Here is a 17,719-nt window from a genome sequence, read left to right on the forward strand (position 1 = left end):
GAGCCTGATGCGGGACTCGATCCCAGGACCCTGAGATCATGACCTGAGCTGAAGGCAGAGGCTTTAACCCACTGAGTCACCCAGGCACCTCTCCATGTGGCCTTTTAAAACTCTGAGCGTTTCTATGAGAGCGTCTGGGAAGTACTTCTTCCTTTTCTGCACAGATGGAAAAAGGGCAGTCCTGATGCTAAAAGTTGCAAAATTCAGTTGTGTGGTCCTGACGTGCACAGATGTGTAAGGGAACACAGGGAGGAAGGCAAGCGGTGTTGAATGTGGAGATCATCTTCCTTGGTCGTCAGGTGCACATATGCATCCTTTCCAGCAACTCAAGCATTTGCCTTGAGCCATTATGTTCCCACCCTTCGCTAGCGCACAAGTCAGGGACCAGTGCCCACACAGACTCCCCATTTCCCATAAAACCTGGGATGTATCTTCCCAGAAGATATTCCAAGTTGGACACACAAAATGAGTAGAAAGACAAGAGTCACAACCCCGGGTTTTCTCCTTTTTCTAAGTGCCCTTGTCCAGTTTACTGAGCCTCTTTGTCCCAAGAATCTTATCCGTACAGTAAAGGGGTTGGATTGTGTGCAAGGTCATTCCAAGATTCCGTGCTTTCTGTCCACTGCCCTGCTTTTTATCAATATATGATCATTATTTATTTTTATTTCAATGCATTGTAAATGTACTCATTTAAAAATTAGCATCAAACTGAATCATCTACGATATATATGCATGCGTGTATTCGTGTATATATCATATATGATGAATTAAAAATTATTATTAAAATAAGGAAGGTTCTTCTGTGCAGCTCTGGTTCCAAATTGTACCTCCTCATGGCTCATATGCCATCCTTCTTTGGGAGAGCTCCACTGGAGTAGAGAGAGAACGTAAGTCTTCTCTTGGTGTGAAACTCAGGGAGATTACACTGAGACTCTCAGCGTACTGTGGTCACAGCACATTGGAAGCGAAAGAAAGAGCCATGTGGCTTCTGAGATAAACTGCTGTTTTGGTGAGAGTTTGGGCTTTTAGAAGAGAGCGGCATCACTTTGCTAAACTTGGTAGTTAGATTAAGAGACAAGAGAGTTATGAGGTCACAATATCACCTGCTGTCTTCCTTGGTTTGAGTACCAAATCCAGTGAGATGACCCTTCCCTCTCTTTAAACAACTCCTCCCTGATGAGAAGCAGCTGTTTCTGTGCTAGATCAGAGGAAAGGTTGTCACGTCAAGACGTGATTGACAGACGCTTGGCACACTGAACGTTTTCTCCAGTAAGGGAGGAAAATGCCCGGAGAGGGAACGTTTGAGTAAGTCAACAATGTGTGTTGACTTTTTCCAGTAGGAATCTCCATCCCATTTCTGGAATCTTGAGCCAGACCTTAATGCTTAACACCAGCTGTCTCCCTTATTATGAAGCGTTCTAATATTTGCAAACTTCAGCTCGTGTCAAGTTCATCAGACGGATTTAGGATGATGTCAGCCGTCTTGAATGTGTCATACCCTGCAGTGTTCTCAGCACTTTCAGACACAGCCTGAGTCTCTGAACAGCCTGGGGGGTGGGTGGGGGCAGGAATTGTTGCGGATGAGTGACCAGTGGCCAGAGGGAGCACAGAAACAGTGGCCATGAAATTTCCCTGGATCCACTGAGCCCAAAGCTCTTCTGTGCGGTGATCTGAGTTTTAACTCCAGATTGTGATTATCATAAACGTGGTTTTGGATTAATTTTTCTTTTCTTTTCTTTTTTTTTTTATCACATCCACAAGAGGGAGATTATGGGAACATCCTGTAATGTGGCAGCTTGCTTGGGAAGCGTTTCCATTTTGGGCATTCTTAGTGTGTGAGTCCACCAAACACATACATTCCAGACCCCCTGACTTGGCACCACAGCGGGCAGCCTCTGAATCTGCTTGTGTAACAACCATTCCTGGTGATGCCTGGGAATTTTGCTGTCTGTGTAGCAAGCGGGTAACTTGTATTACTCTCTGCGTGTGAAGACGCTGGCTTGTTTGAAAGCTCCAGTTGTGGGGCGCCTGGGTGGTTCCATTCGTTTATAGTGTCTGACTCTTGATTTTGGCTCAGGTCATGATCTCAGCGTCGTGAGATAAGGCCCTGCGTTGGACTCCGAGCTCAGTGCAGAGTGTTGCCTGTCCATCTCCCTCTGCTCCTTCTCCGGCTCTTTCTCTCTCTCTCTCAAATAAATAGATAAAAATAAAATCTTAAAGCTCTAGTTCTGGGGCTGAGGAGGGGTGATATAGGAAGGGCGGAGTATTGTCCCCAGCACCTCCTACCTTTCCTGGGGAACTCTTTTCAATCTTTATCTGTCCCAACTCATCTCAGAAAAATGGTGGGTGATGTGGAGACCCATCCTCCCCCCCACATTGATCCCATGTGCCCAGGACGTGTCAGGTGCTTGGAATATAAGGAAAATAAGACAGTCCTTGACTTTGAGGGGACTAACTTTCATTTAGAGAGTAGCAGATGTGCAAGGAGAGCTGGAAGTGATAGCAGGCAATTTCACGAACATTTAAGGTGAAGATGAATAGGAGATTTTTTTTTTTTAAAGGAAATTAAACAAAAAGCTATCACAGGTCATGCAGAGGAGCTTTGCACCAAGAGCAGAAGATGCATCTATTTTTATATTATGTAATTCTTCAAAGCACAGAGTTCTCTGAGTTTTAGCCCTTGCCTGGAGATTAGTCCTTGTGTTACTTTGTAGTGGAACCCTTACTTGTCCATGAGTCATAATCCAGCTGGTCGATGGTCACAAAACCCAGGGCATTCGTGAGCATGTCTAACCACTGCCACAAGGTACTCTGAGCTTTTCACTTTGACACAGGATTAGTAAATTATGATTTCAAGGTCAATTTTCATGGAAAACTCTCAGGGGAAACACATAAGAATGGGTTTCCCCTATAACCGCTAGTTCCAGCGAGCTGGAAAGGTTGTTGATTTACAGACTGTATCTTCCTTCACAAGAAGTCTGTGGTTTCAGTATTTCCTGATGATTTGCATTTAATAAATAACATTCATCCACAGTGAGAGTCCAACCAAGCACTCAGCTGAGTGACAGACTTTACTGAGAAGCACTTCATGTTTGAACAGATCGACTTAGATGCAACTTGACCTCAGCGTGTTTCAGGAGGGGAAACGCAATGCTGGATAGGACCTCCTTACAGTTCTCACAAACCCGGTGCTGGGTGGTGCAGTCCAGCGGGACTTTCTGTGACGAGAGCAATGCTCTCCACCTGTTGGAATCGGGCACTTGAAATGTGATGAGTGCGACTGAGGAGTTGAGTATTTAGTGCTTATCATTTTGGTTCATTTAATTCGAATTTCGATAACTGCATGGAGCGTGCTGGACAGCTCTGGCTAAGACAGGACTGCCCTACTCAAAATGCCTTTCTCTTCTCCCTTCCCTCCTGCCCCACTCCCCACTCCCCCAACTCCATAACTACTGCATACAGCAAGAGGGCAACGCGGACATTAAAGAAGGTGGCTCCTGAAGAGCCATGGGAAACAGCAATCAGCTGATGAGAGAAGCGTTCTGTATGTGGGGTCTAGGTGGGCTGGGGCAGAAAGGCTTGTAGGACACTCCTTTAGATGTGACACCTCTACAGCTTGTCCTCATTTCTTTTGGACTCTGGATCCCTGAAGGGTGGGGACATGGGAGGGAGAACCAAACACCAGTCTTGCAGTCTTTGTCCAGCAGTAGCTGCTCAGTAAGGATTCTGTGGCTAAATAAAGGATACTGGAGTGTGGTAATTTCTACTTCAACCTGGGAGCTGTCTCCTTTTGCCATCTACCCTCCCTGAAGGACTGGTAGAGGCACTAACCAATGGACACTGGGGTTGGGGTGCTCAGCGGTATTTATTGGCAGCACTAAGTATTGTAATGGAAGATCCTGTGGAGAATTGAATATCTGAGCACGCTCAAGAGAAGTTGGCCTATGACAACCACCTGTAGTGGGCCACAGAGTTATATTATTGGAAAAAAAAGTCTGACTTACAGGGTAGCAGAATCAGTGCTTACATACTCTAGACAGTGGCAAGCACCAGTAAATTAAATTTTTTTTTTCTCTCTTTTCAACCTTATAGGCAGCATTGATAAAGCAGGGACAGCCTTGCCTACCTGGGCCATAGCTCTGCTTACAGTATCCCTGTCATTGCTTTTCATCCTGATAATTGTTCTGATTATAATATTCTGCTGTTGCTGTGTCTCCTCAAGACAAGGGAAAAAAGGTAATTTTTGGTTCATATAGATTTGTGTATATTTTTCAACTTTTGGTACAAGCACTTGAAATCCTTTAGCTCCTTAGCAATTTCATAAGATGCATTGACCTTGAGAGCGTCCTTCACTTGGAAGTGGACATTTGAGCTTCAGAGAATGAAAGGACTTTCTGAAAAGGGTTACATTCCTTTGGGGCCTGGTGTAACCCCTCCGGGGAAGACCTAGATCTTCACATTTATAGGAAGGTGAAGAGACAGCACCTTTCTGAGCAAAGACATCGACTACTTGAATTTTGTGCTTATTTTCGAGGATGTAAGGGCAATATAATCTGCCTTTCAGGTGCTATGCTTTTTTTCCCTATCTGAGCACATTAAAAGATTATTTCCTATTTTGTGTAATTCCAAATTGCCTTTTGTAGGAAAATGTTGTAGTTGGTAGGAAGAAAAAGAAGGTCTTCTGTCAAGTAAAAATAATACAGATAAAATTAATAAAGTTAATTATGCATCTCTTCTGAATGAGGTCTTTTGGAGTACTCAAAGCAGTGACCTTGTTTGGGGGTCAGGCTTGAATTCGAGGTTGGGGTGGGCTTGTGGTAGAATTCAGCTGTCTATGACTCCAGGAACCACAGGATCTTTTTATGTGGATGTCTTAGAACTTTCCAAGTGCTGAATGTATGTCCAGCCTTACCTTTCTCTGTCTCTTAAAAGCTTACCTATATGCCAATTTGAATATTTTCTACAGTTAAGGTATTTTTCTTAAAATCAGACTTATGATATTAGGCTATGTGTCAGTTCAATTGCATTTACAATTTTATTAATGCTAATTGCCATTCGATGAGCACTTTTTGTGGCTGTCAGTCACCATGTTAATTACCTTACATGCAATGCCTCTGTTACTGAGATATTCTGTGTAAAGTGCATAGTTACGCTGTATCTAGGCTAATTGTCGAGCCCGAACCCATGCGTGGATTTGCTTTGGGATTGGGAATTAATTCTGTCATACGACTTTATTCCCTAGGAAACAGAACATGAAAGGTAGTAAACCTCTGTCGGCCCAGATTTGATGGGATTTGCTTTTACCTGGGAGTTACCCTATACGCCACAGACGGATTATTCAAATAAAATACACTGGATTTTAAGTGAAAACTATGGATAACTTAAATTTTAAGTGAGAAGTGACTAGGATTGTTCCGCGCCTTCACATTATTATTTTCAACATCAGCTGCTGTGGTGTTAAGGACTTTCTGGTTGTTTGGATTGCTGCTTCTCTTCCGCTGTTTTTTGTCTGTTCCACAACAGCCTCATAAGATGGTTGTGAGGGCTGGTGGCCCACGTTAAGATGTGCACCAGGGTGACTCTGATTCTTAGCATCCTCATTTACAAGCTGGGAATAAGTTCCATCCTATAGACTGGTTGTGACAATAAAATAAAATGGTAGACGAAACTGTTTCTACCCTCGATTTTATCCTTTATTTAACACTGAGATGAAAAGCTCATGTAAGAGTGAGCTGTTTTTATTGCCCTTGTTCAAAACAAGTCTAGGTAAGGGCTATGGACAGCGCCTGTGACAGCCTACTTACAGGTCCACTGCGTTGGGTAGAATTCACAGTGGACACTACACTTCCCCTTGACATAAATGTAAAAGATCAGGGAGGTCTGGATTTCCCCATAATTATCTCTATGCTTGAAAGCAACAAACATCAGTTTTCTTCAGAAGTATTTTCTGGCACATTGCTTTGCCAGTGCCTGGGAATTCTCAGTGCTCTGACTGGTTAACTGGGGACTGGCGAGGAGGGGTGAGGACCCCACTCAGTATGCTCTGAAGGCTTTGGGATTGCTTCTGCTAATAGAGCAGAGAAACCGAGAGCCATCTCCTGGAGTGCGTTCCTTATGGGATTGCTAGTGACATTTCAGACTGTCATTCTCTTTCATTTCAAATAAGATTGCTTCTTAGGTCCATTTTGGGGTGTGAATTGGCAGATGTTATTTCAACTGGAAGTGAGAACATACCTAAAAATGAGGAAAATGAATTTTTTTTTTAGATTTTAGTAAATCTTGATGAATAGAAGGTCTAGACAGGAAAGCAGAGTTGCAAAGAACATTGGCTTTTGAGACAGATGATTGGGGACTGGTGTGTGATTCTCTTACTCCCTATTTCCAGGTTCTATGTCCCCTCCAGTCCAAGAATCCATTGATTAAAAACATTAGTAATTTAATGACAGCTTCTAGGGGTGGATGCAACTCCATGCATTAATACCATTACTACATACTGATTGAAAACGTATCTTAGAATTAAGGAAGTATGGTGCTTATACAATGTAATTCCTTATTTGTTATAGTATGGTAATAAAATATAATAGTGTCTAGTTTGTTAAAAATATGATGTTGCTAACACCTACCTCTTGGGTTGTTGTAAAGATAAAAATGAAATAATCTCTGTGATAGTGCTGGTACACAGTGAGTACTGAACGAATGGCAGAAGGTACTGGGAATGCCGAATGCCTCTTCCTAGTGAATAGAGTCTTTGTATTTCCCTAATCAATTCACTATTAAATACTTAATAGGTACCCACTATACTTCAGGTGCAGTAGTTATGATAGTTAATAGTGAATTCTACTTTCCTTATGCTTGAAAATTATTTGGTAACTTGGTATGGGGGAATTTAATAATACTCTAAGGGGTCACAAATACTCAGCAATGTACTTAAAATCAGGGAGATATTTTCAGAATAGCTATCTTGATTTTGCTAATGTGATTTTCTGTCCCCACCCCTCCTTTTTTTTTTCAGAGTCTAGTTATCAAAGTGAAATAAGGTAAGTTTGAAATCACATCAATTTTCTGAAAACAAAAACAAACAACTGAAAAATAACCAAACAACACCAACCGTACTACCACTAACATATATAGCTGTGGGATTTCAGGATTATGTTACTCAAAATAAAATACCAAAAATGGACAACTCTGAAAAACATGTATGCCAAACACAAACTCATATGGCAAAAACAACTGTAGAATAAAATAAGGGATGGAGCTATTGCCTACATCTGACTTGCTCTAGCTCACTTTGGAAACAGATTTTCTGCTTAGTGTCTGACATTCGCAGCTCTTTCCACAAGAGGACACTATGCACCATGACTGTTGTCCCTCCTGTTCTGAATCAATGCAGGGGACTTGAGGACTATTTCAAGGGTAAAGAACAAGGCAGAGGCCCTGCTGGAATTTCTGGGACCGTGGAGAGCAGTGAGGCCAGCTGAATGGCTTAGGCACATGAAACTGAACAGGGAGACAAATTAGGTAGTGTTCACTGCTTGTGCAACTAATGTGGGAGGGGACAGAAAAACCCCTGGCATTCCCATGGCTGTCCTGAAATGGCTGCAAGTACTTTTAAGGAAGCTGTGTCCGGGACCTACAATAATACAATAACCAGTTTAAATGTCTCAATATTTACACAAGTATAAACGCAGTAAGGGGAGGGATTTTTAGACAGAGCTCATTTTGCTGGGAGGTGTTATAACAAAACCATGGCTAATTTTCAGTATTTTATTAGATACTTTTAGTTTTTGAAATGCTGAGATTTTCAAACACCTTTTGGCTATCCATGGCGAACGAAGATGTGTACAGTCATCGTGTAACAGACACTAGCCATACTCCCTCTGACCCCAGAGGCTTACTGGTGATGATGTGGTGCTGGGGGAGCGGGCTGTGGTCTCTCTCAGAACACCACAAAGCCGCAGTCTGAAACCACCTCCTTTGGAGCTTGACTTGGGGCAAGAGGAGAGGACGGAAAATGGACTCCAGTAATTATTCTAGCATTTCTCTTGATGGCTGTCTACAGCAAGCAGGGTGGCAGCCTGGATTCTTCCTTTCACCGTTATTGACTTTGTAGTATTTTGTAATCTCTATTCTCTGGGATCTTAGATGATTTCAGGACATGGAACAGTGGTCAGCAGCTATTTGGGGTCACAGAGAGAGGATAAGAAGAATAAGGACAACAGCAGCAATAATACGGCCGTAGGGATGACAATCGCTAGTACACGCTGAGTGCTGAACGTGTGTTAGGTCCAGGGAGGAAAGGCAGGGCGGCTCACTGGCACCCCCGTATCCCACCTGGCTTCCCTGCTCTGTGCAAACTCCAGCTGCTCTCAGGCTCCTTCTGCAGTAAAATCATGCACACATTCCTTCCTATAGAACCAATGCATGTTTATTATAGAAAAAATTAAAAATTTACTTTTAGGAAGTGATTTTGAGGGGCCCTGGGGGTACAGTCTGTTGAGCATCCGACTCTTGATTTCTGCTGGGTCGTGATCTGAGGGACGTGAGACTGAACCCTCCATGGGGCTCCGTGCCCAACGCGGAGTCTGTTTGAGACCTTCTCTCCCTCTGCAACTCCCCCCATAAAATAAATGAGTAAATCCAATGAGTAAATCTTTAAAAACATAGAAATGATTTTGAAATCACCCCTAATTCTACTGTTCGGAAGCAGGTATTGTTAAGTAAGTATCTACCTGCTCTCACACACATGTGCTCACATAGGTACATGCACATATGCGTTTTGTGAAATTTGGATCAGCATAAATCTAATTTGGTAACTTGCTTGTCTTACTTGGCACTATTCTGAAGATTATTTCTGTTAATAAATTTCTGTAATAAATACATTTCTGTTAATAAATGGTAAAAATAAATTTCTGCTTAATAAAAATATCTTACTGAAGTATGAGTTCAGGGATACAAATTGTAGGTGTGTAGCTCAATTACTTTTCACAAAGCATATGGACCTTGAGTGGGGACATGCTGAACTAGAGTACCCTCAACACTCCAAACTCCCCATGCCCCTCAAATCACTGTCTGACCCTTCCTCAAAGGTCATGTCTTTTTTTTTTTTTTTTTTTAAGAGAGGCAGAGTGAGAGAGAGGGGGCCAAGGAGGGACAGAGAGAACTTTAAGCAGACTCCATGCCCAGTGCAGAGCCCAACACTGGGCTGGATCTCACAACCCTGATGCCAAATCAAGAGTCAGACATCCAGGCATCCCAAAGGTTATGTCTTCTGACCTCTATGCCCCCATCTCCCGAGATTAGGTTCATATGAACTTTAAGTAAATGGAATCATATTGTGTATACTCATGCATTTTGGTTTTCTTAAGCATCACACTGTGAGATTGGTCCATATTGTTCAGTGAAGAGGTAGATGGTTTACTATTACATAATAGCAGACTGTGGGTATATATGCAATTGATTTTTCCTTTATACAGGCATTTGGATAGTTTTTGGAGTTATTATGAATTCTGTGGCACTAAACAGTTATGGATCTTTGGTGACATGCTCATTAGTACTCCTCTCTGTATTCTACCCGGGTGGGTGCAGGTCTACCAGTGAGCGCCGGGTAGGTGGTGGAATCAATACCCCACAGTTTTCTAAAGTGGGTGTGCCAGTGTATACTTCCACCACAGTATGTGAGAGCTCTCATCTGTAATAATTTTTACAGGTGGCATGGAGTTTCATTTTAGAGATATATTGTCATTTATTTCACTAGTCCTCTATGGTGGGGCACCTGTGTCATTTGCAGTTTTTGCTATTACAATATTCTTTCAAGTAAATCTTTGCACATACCTGGTTATTTCCCAAGAAGTCCTCAGTGGTCAAACATGAATATCTTTAACTCTTTGGATTTCTACTGCCAATTTGGACGTTGCCCAAATTTTTACTTTATTTCAGAGATTGGCATATGTTCTCTATAAAGGGCCAGATTGGAAATATTTTGCTTTTGCCGGCCGCATGCTCTCTATCACAGTTACTCAGTTTTGGTGTGGTACCATGCAGACAGCCAAAATTATATGGAAGCAGACAGGTGTGGCTGTGTTCCAGTGAAACTTTAATTACAGGAGGAGGTGGATTTGCCCTATGGGTCGCAGTTTGCCAAACCTGCTTAATTTGGTCACTGGCTTCTGGGGGTTGATTGTAGATGGGGGAATGGGGTCCATGGGCGTATTTCTGTCCACCTCAATGGGAGCGTGTGCAGGCAGACCACCTACACAGTCGTGCTGGTGCCTATAAGTTTCCATCCCGATGCTGTGGTTTAAGAGGCAAGAGTGCTCTGGGCGGACCAGAGTGAACCCAACATCCATGGCTGGTTAACATTTGGCTTTTTAAAAATAAGTAATAAATTAAGTACAATTAATTAATGAAATTAAAATTTAAATTAAGTAAAATAAAATTAAGTAATAAAATAAAATGGTCTAATTCCAGAAAATCAGCAAGTGTGAAGACAAACAAAGAAAGTTTAGAGACAAATGTGAAAAGTGGGAGTGAAAACAATGCCTACAGCCCAGATGAGCCCAGGATGGCAAGTGAGTGGGTGGGTGGGGCTGTCGGAAGACCTGAAGGGGAGTGTGGGGGAGGGGCTTGCTGACCCTGACCAGGCACCAGCTGCACAAGGGAGGGGACTCAGCCCTTGCTGGTCATTCTTTTTTGAGAAATTTTCAGAAGAAGGAGAAATTTCAGGGCTGGAAGAATATAGGAATATAGGAATATTCTAGAATATAGAAATATTCTATAAAAAGTAAAAATCTACCTATTTCTCCAAAGTTTAAAATAGAGTGGGATGATAATTTAAGGGCTTTAAAATAAATATTCTTTTTTTTTTAATGCTTTCTCTTTCGTTAAAGCCATCTAGCTTTAGAAAAGCGTTTGAGGAGGGATTTTAATATATTGAGGGTCTCTTTCCCAAAATGTCAGATAAAACCGCAACTCAGCGAGAAATCTGTTCCTACTGAGCTTTGGACTGTGTGCAATGTTGAAGAACAAAACCCAATTTCAAAAAGTCTTTGTATGCCGAATGTCTTCCCTTTGGAGGACAGAGTCCTTGAAGGGACATCTCGGAAGGCTTGGCCACTGGGAGGCAGCAGGGATCTGGTTTGATCTGAGATCCTTCTGGAAGGTAGATGAGAGAGGGGACGAGTGTGAATGGTCTGGAGAGGGAGACCCTCACAAGTTGCCTGGCAGAACAAATTCCTTGGAGAGATGTTTCATTAATCAGTTCTTGCTGAGAGCCCCCCCCACCCCTCCTGCAAATTGTTTTCACTAAGACTGGGGCCGCCCTCCCAGCCCGTTCCCCCCTTCACCATGGCGGTCTCCCACGTCCATTCCAAATGGCTCACTTCAGATTCTTAAAAAGTCCACGAAGCATGACTGTGTCCTTTCATATTCTGATCACAGCTTACAAAATTTCCTGGCGGCGAATATTTATTCATTAGTGTTTTGAGCAATTAATCAAGTAGTTTGACCAAAATCTAGGCCCAAACCAAACCTCTCTGTCTTTTTGTCCTCTTGTGTCATGTGTTTATTTTCCTTGGTCAGCATTAAAGCCACAGATTCACCTTGTCTCTGGATGAGACTATTGAGTCAGGAAGGACTGCATTGTGAGTTTTCCATGTTTTTATTTCATTAGAAGAATAAGATTTGAAAGTATATAACCTCAAGGAAACTCTAAAGACAAGTCTGTTTATGGTTAAGGATTGCTTTATGCTTGGGTTACTGTATAAAAGCAAATATATTTCCTTATAAATCAGAATTACTGGACTATTATTTGGGTTTTTGTTACTTATCACTCTAAAATCACTCTTCCATTGCAGAGCTTGCTTCTCTCGCTCGAGAGTCCTCTGAATCCAGTGTTTGGGAACAACAAGGAAATAGACAACCTTATCAGGTGACTCAGATAATTTTCCAGATTTTGAGATTTTTTTTGCCATTTAAAAACCGTTGCCTGGTGGTAGGTGATTATAAAATGGTGCTTATAACCTGTGCTCACTGGTTAACCTGTTAGCATGGAGGACGTACACATCTCTTGCACAAAAGTGTAGGTGGGGGCTTGTAGACCTTGGGGTATCTCTTACATGCCCTCCTAGAGATGATGAGCGGGCGGTTAGATGTACAGGTCTGGAGCTCCAGGGGAGGAATGCTAGTTGTAGATACTGTTGGTTGTTTGACAAACTCTGATGGGCCCCTTCTTTCCAAAGAACATGAAGAACACAGTTACCCAGGAACCATGAGGACATGGTATGTTATTTTTCTGACACAGAGTCAGTGTTGGTTGCCACAGATGAGTGAACTGGAGCGCATACACAGAAAAAATGATTCTTCGTATCCACAGTCATATTAGGCAAAATACGCATTTTCTGACCTGCACAAAGTCACCTTCAAATGAGAAGCACTTTGATGTGACTCTGCGATGCTGCCCCTCAAAGGCATGGGTATTCTCCTCTTTAGCTTTTAGAAAAGGCAGATTTGCAGATTGGGCTCCTGAAGCAAGTGAGTTCCCGAGGTCTTGGCTGTGTTCTGCCTACAAATCTCAATCAGTCTGAAGTGCTGCTGCTGGGAATGCCTCTCAGGCCCATCATTCTCTCTTGGGCTAGATATGGACTTGGGTTTCTGGACCACTCCAGGCCGTAATACTCCTCCCTGCAGTTGGGATTCAGCTCAATCCATATATCTTGCCAGTGAGGTGTGCCTTCTAGGCCTTTGTGGGGGGAGGGGTGAGCTTCGATTGATGCTCAGCTGTGTTTTGGGAGGACCTAAGTGATGTCACTACTGGAAAACCAGTGGTAGCCAGATGGGAAGACATATAAGGATCTATGGCACCAAAGAACATTGGCCCAAGTGACATTGTTGGGGACAAGTTCAGGCTATGTCCTTAGGCTGGTGTCAGGAAAATGGAGAGGAAAATTCCCTCCCATTAAGGCTGTTGTCTTTGACACAATGTCTTCTTCTTCCTCTTCCTCTTCCTCTTCCTCTTCCTCCTCTTCTTCTTCTTCTTCTTCTTCTTCTTCTTTTTCTTCTTCTTCTTCTTCTAACATATAATGCATTGTTTGCCCCAGGAACACAGATCTGTGAATCACTGGGCTTACACATTTCACAGCACTCACCATAGCAGGCACATATGTCTTCTGATGCATCAGTCTGGCCCTGGGAGGGAAGGCTATGGAGAGGCAACCGATTCTCTTCCGAGGGGTCATCTCTTGAGTAAGGGGCGGCTGGCCAAAGGGAGTGAAGGATGTTTCCTGTCAAATCTCTACAACTGGACCTGAGTGGGAGCTGTGGCTGATGGAAGGGTTTTCTTCACCTAGTACCAAGCATGGTCACCCAGGAACACATTTCCTCCAGCCTTTATTTCTGTGGCTTTTCTATGGTTACCTTTTACGGTCATGTGTGTTTCCATCAAAGAAGCCGATGTACTTATTTCTGGGGTTGGGGGCATGGGGTAAGCAGGGAGGGGGTCAGAAAGGTCATGTCAGATGATCTCCATCAGATGATCTCCCCCTGAAGTAGAAATGAGGACAAAGGGGGAACTCCAGATGCTTTTGGATACAGGAATGGAGAATGACATTTTGGAGCTTGGAGTAGATGCTTCTTAGGCTTGAAGTGTTTTGAAAATACGCATCGAGAGAAACTTAAGAAGTTTCTGCTACTTAAACATGTAACCAGCTAAATAATCGATTGGTGGAAAAAGAACAGTGGCCCAGAGTTGCTGGGCCCTGGGGAATGGTCACGCACACTTGTGTTTCTTGAAGAGTCTGTCAGTCTTCTAGGGAAGGGCTTATCTTGGCCCAGAACATCAAGGTCCTTAAGAAACCAACAGAAGACAAAGAAGAATAGCTGTTTTTGCCTGGGCTAAAGCCCGGTGGGGGCTGCTTAAATAGCTGGGTTCTTCTGCGTAGAGTTGGGGCACTTCAGCGCAAAGACAGTTTTGAAGAGGCCCCTCTCTGATCGTGATTCTCAGGGACAGGCCTAGGCCCTGTCCGTAGGTTGTTCATTTGGAGAACGTGAACCTGAGATGTGGGTTATGCTTTTTGTGAGCACATATGGAAGGGGTAGAGCAAGACGGATGGTGGAGAAAGTGGCTGGGCTTTGGAGCTCGTGGCCCAGAGAGGACATAGTCCTGCATGTGGGCAGCTGGCCACTTGAGAGCTGCCGAGTGGCCAAGCCACCCCCTACTGAAGAGGTCAAGGTGAGCTGCGGCACCCCGGGTCCAGACCTGTAGCCATGCCAGGTCTAGGCTGCCATGCTGTCTCTGTGTAGGTGGAAGACGTCCTTCCTCAGAATGTTTTCTTTTCTCTTAGCCGTTCTCCATTCTGTAGGGAGCCTTGACCCCTAATGGACCAGGAGAGGCAGCTGAGAGCTTCTTAGAGCTCCTTCATCTGTTTTTCACCCCAGCCTCTTCCTCTTGGGCCTCAGTGTGCCTCCAGCCTGTGACAGAGCCGCCAGGGCTGCTGTGGGGTCCTTCCATGCACATGGGCTCCAGTGGGGCTCCTGCCCAAGAAGCTGGCTTGCGGGAGTTTAGGACTGTTGACCCAGACTACGCGATTGTGCAGAGTATCTGCACCAGCCTCGGGTCCTGCATAGCCTGTAGCTCCAGCTGAGAGATTTCCAGCTGGCAGGTAGCCTGCAGCCAAAGTTCTTCCAGCCCCAGCACCTCGGAGCTGGTAGAGGCAGATGCACGTCCGATCCCTGGAGGCGAGGTGCGTATGTCAACGACCGAGGCTCCTGTTTTGTATTAATAGGTCTCACAGTGGGGCGATCTTGGCTTTGCCAACCGCACAGCCACTGTAGAGTCTGTGCTCCCGTTCTCTCTTCATGCTGGCTTTCTCATCTGCTCAACCTGCTGGTCTTATTTTCGCTCAGCACTTTCAGATCTTAACTAACGGGTGGCCATGGACCACATGCAGTCTAGCGCAGCATTCCCGGGTGCTCATTAAAAAGTTGTTTGTTAAAGTGGAGAATGTCTTCAGTGCCTCGACTTCTGCTGTCACAGGCCAGGCGATACAAGACATGTGCATGCAGTAGACACAGTCCCTTTGCGGAGAATCACAATCTAGTCATGATAAGCAGTATTATTAGACCGATATAGATGAATACGCTACATAAAAATGCTGTGTTTTGGGTCACTGAGGAAAGGTATATAATTCCACATCAGATTGTCACTTTGCTTGTTTGTAGTCTTGGGCACTTTTTTTTTTTTTCCCAAGGGATTCCTGTTTAGACATGATACAAGAAAGGGAAAGCCTGAAGGGCCAGGGGTGACATATGGGAATTATTATTTTTTTAAAATTTTTTTAAAAATTTATTTTCAGTGTAATGGTATTCATTGTTTTTGCACCACACCCAGTGCTCTATGCAATCCATGCCCTCTCCCATACCCACCACCTGGTTCCCCCAACCTCCCACCCCCCGCCCCTTCAAACCCCTCAGATTGTTTTTCAGAGTCCATAGACATATGGGAATTATTGATACAACTTTTAGGATGCCCAGATTCTTGATCCCACCTATAGACTCCTGGTTCAGTGGACTTGGGGTGCAGCCTGAGTGTGTCTGAATTTTAAGACAACATGGAGGGATTGTCTAGGTGACCGGGTCTATGGGTAATTGACTACCTTATAACAAGATGGAAGCGAGGGGCTTTTGGGCTGCAGAGACCCTGGAGCATGCATTAAGCTATAAGGGTCATTAAGGAAAACAAGAGTGATGTTCCAAACGGATGCTTACCAAAATGTGATGCTTCTCTCCACTGATGATTCCCATCCGGGCTGGACTTACCGTTCAGGATATGTAATACCAGCTTTGTTTCTAGGAAGGGGTTTCTGTTGGTGAAGTGCAGTAAACTCAGGTGTAACTGCCCGTGAAGCACATGAGGACAAAATTAATAAATAAAATTAGATGGATTCCTTTCGTACATTGAGGTCCTTCATCCATTTTGAGTCTATTTTTGTGTGTGGTGTAAGGAAATGGTCCAATTTCATTTTTCTGCATGTGGCTGTCCAATTTTCCCAGCACCATTTATTGAAAAGGCTGTCTTTTTTCCATTGGACATTCTTTCCTGCTTTGTCGAAGATTAGTTGACCATAGATTTGAGGGTCTATTTCTGGGCTCTCTATTCTGTTCCATTGATCTATGTGTCTGTTTTTGTGCCAGTACCATACTGTCTTGATGATGACAGCTTTGTAATAGAGCCTGAAGTCCGGAATTGTGATGCCACCAACGTTGGCTTTCTTTTTCAATATCCCTTTGGCTATTCGAGGTCTTTTCTGGTTCCATATAAATTTTAGAATTATTTGTTCCATTTCTTTGAAAAAGATGGATGGTACTTTGATAGGAATTGCATTAAATGTGTAGATTGCTTTAGGTAGCATAGACATTTTCACAATATTTATTCTTCCAATCCAGGAGCATGGAACATTTTTCCATTTCTTTGTGTCTTCCTCAATTTCTTTCATGAGTACTTTATAGTTTTCTGAGTATAGATTCTGTGTCTCTTTGGTTAGGTTTATTCCTAGGTATCTTATGGTTTTGGATGCAATTGTAAATGGGATTGACTCCTTAATATCTCTTTCTTCTGTCTTGCTGTTGGTGTAGAGAAATGCAACTGATTTCTGTGCATTGATTTTATATCCTGACACTTTACTGAATTCCTGTATAAGTTCTAGCAGTTTTGGAGTGGAGTCTTTTGGGTTTTCCACATATAGTATCATATCATCTGCGAAGAGTGATAATTTGACTTCTTCTTTGCCGATTTGGATGCCTTTAATTTCCTTTTGTTGTCTGATTGCTGAGGCTAGGACCTCTAGTACGATGTTGAATAGCAGTGGTGATAATGGACATCCCTGCCGTGTTCCTGACCTTAGCGGAAAAGCTTTCAGTTTTTCTCCATTGAGAATGATATTTGCGGTGGGTTTTTCATATATGGCTTTGATGATATTGAGGTATGTGCCCTCTATCCCTACACTTTGAAGAGTTTTGATCAGGAAGGGATGTTGAAAATCCTTGAGGAGAACACGGGCAGCAACCTCTTCGACCTCTGCCGCAGCAACATCTTCCTAGGAACAACGCAAAAGGCAAGGGAAGCAAGGGCAAAAATGAACTATTGGGATTTCATCAAGATCAAAAGCTTTTGCACAGCAAAGGAAACAGTTAACAAAATCAAAAGACAACTGACAGAATGGGAGAAGATATTTGCAAACGACATATCAGATAAAGGACTAGTGTCCAGAATCTATAAAGAACTTAGCAAACTCAACACCCAAAGAACAAATAATCCAATCAAGAAATGGGCAGAAGACATGAACAGACATTTCTGCAAAGAAGACATCCAGATGGCCAACAGACACATGAAAAAGTGCTCCATATCACTCGGCATCAGGGAAATACAAATCAAAACCACAATGCGATATCACCTCACACCAGTCAGAATGGCTAAAATCAACAAGTCAGGAAATGACAGATGCTGGCGAGGATGCGGAGAAAGGGGAACCCTCCTACACTGTTGGTGGGAATGCAAGCTGGTGCAGCCACTCTGGAAAACAGCATGGAGGTTCCTCAAAATGTTGAAAATAGAACTGCCCTATGACCCAGCAATTGCACTATTGGGTATTTACCCTAAAGATACAAATGTAGTGATCCAAAGGGACACATGCACCCGAATGTTTATAGCAGCAATGTCCACAATAGC

The 17,719-nt window shown here is 43.4% G+C and overlaps 1 protein-coding gene across 9 annotated transcripts in view; it reads left to right on the forward strand.

The window, feature by feature from the left end:
- The window catches only part of IGSF5 (immunoglobulin superfamily member 5), an 81,881-nt gene that overhangs the window by 27,896 nt on the left and 36,266 nt on the right, over positions 1-17,719 (forward strand). For 7 of the 9 annotated variants that reach the window (XM_059392365.1, XM_059392367.1, XM_059392366.1 and 4 more), the window contains exons 5-8: positions 4,093-4,236; positions 7,013-7,037; positions 10,468-10,568; positions 11,853-11,926. In XM_059392365.1, the coding sequence (XP_059248348.1) occupies positions 4,093-4,236; positions 7,013-7,037; positions 10,468-10,568; positions 11,853-11,926 (344 nt within the window). Of the gene's footprint in view, positions 1-4,092; positions 4,237-7,012; positions 7,038-10,467; positions 10,569-11,852; positions 11,927-12,236; positions 13,457-17,003; positions 17,038-17,719 lie in introns of those variants that run through there. The other 2 variants (XM_059392372.1, XM_059392371.1) reach the window with 2 other exon arrangements.

This window comes from Mustela nigripes, chromosome 2, assembly GCF_022355385.1.
Source record: "Mustela nigripes isolate SB6536 chromosome 2, MUSNIG.SB6536, whole genome shotgun sequence".
Taxonomy (NCBI): domain Eukaryota; kingdom Metazoa; phylum Chordata; class Mammalia; order Carnivora; family Mustelidae; genus Mustela; species Mustela nigripes.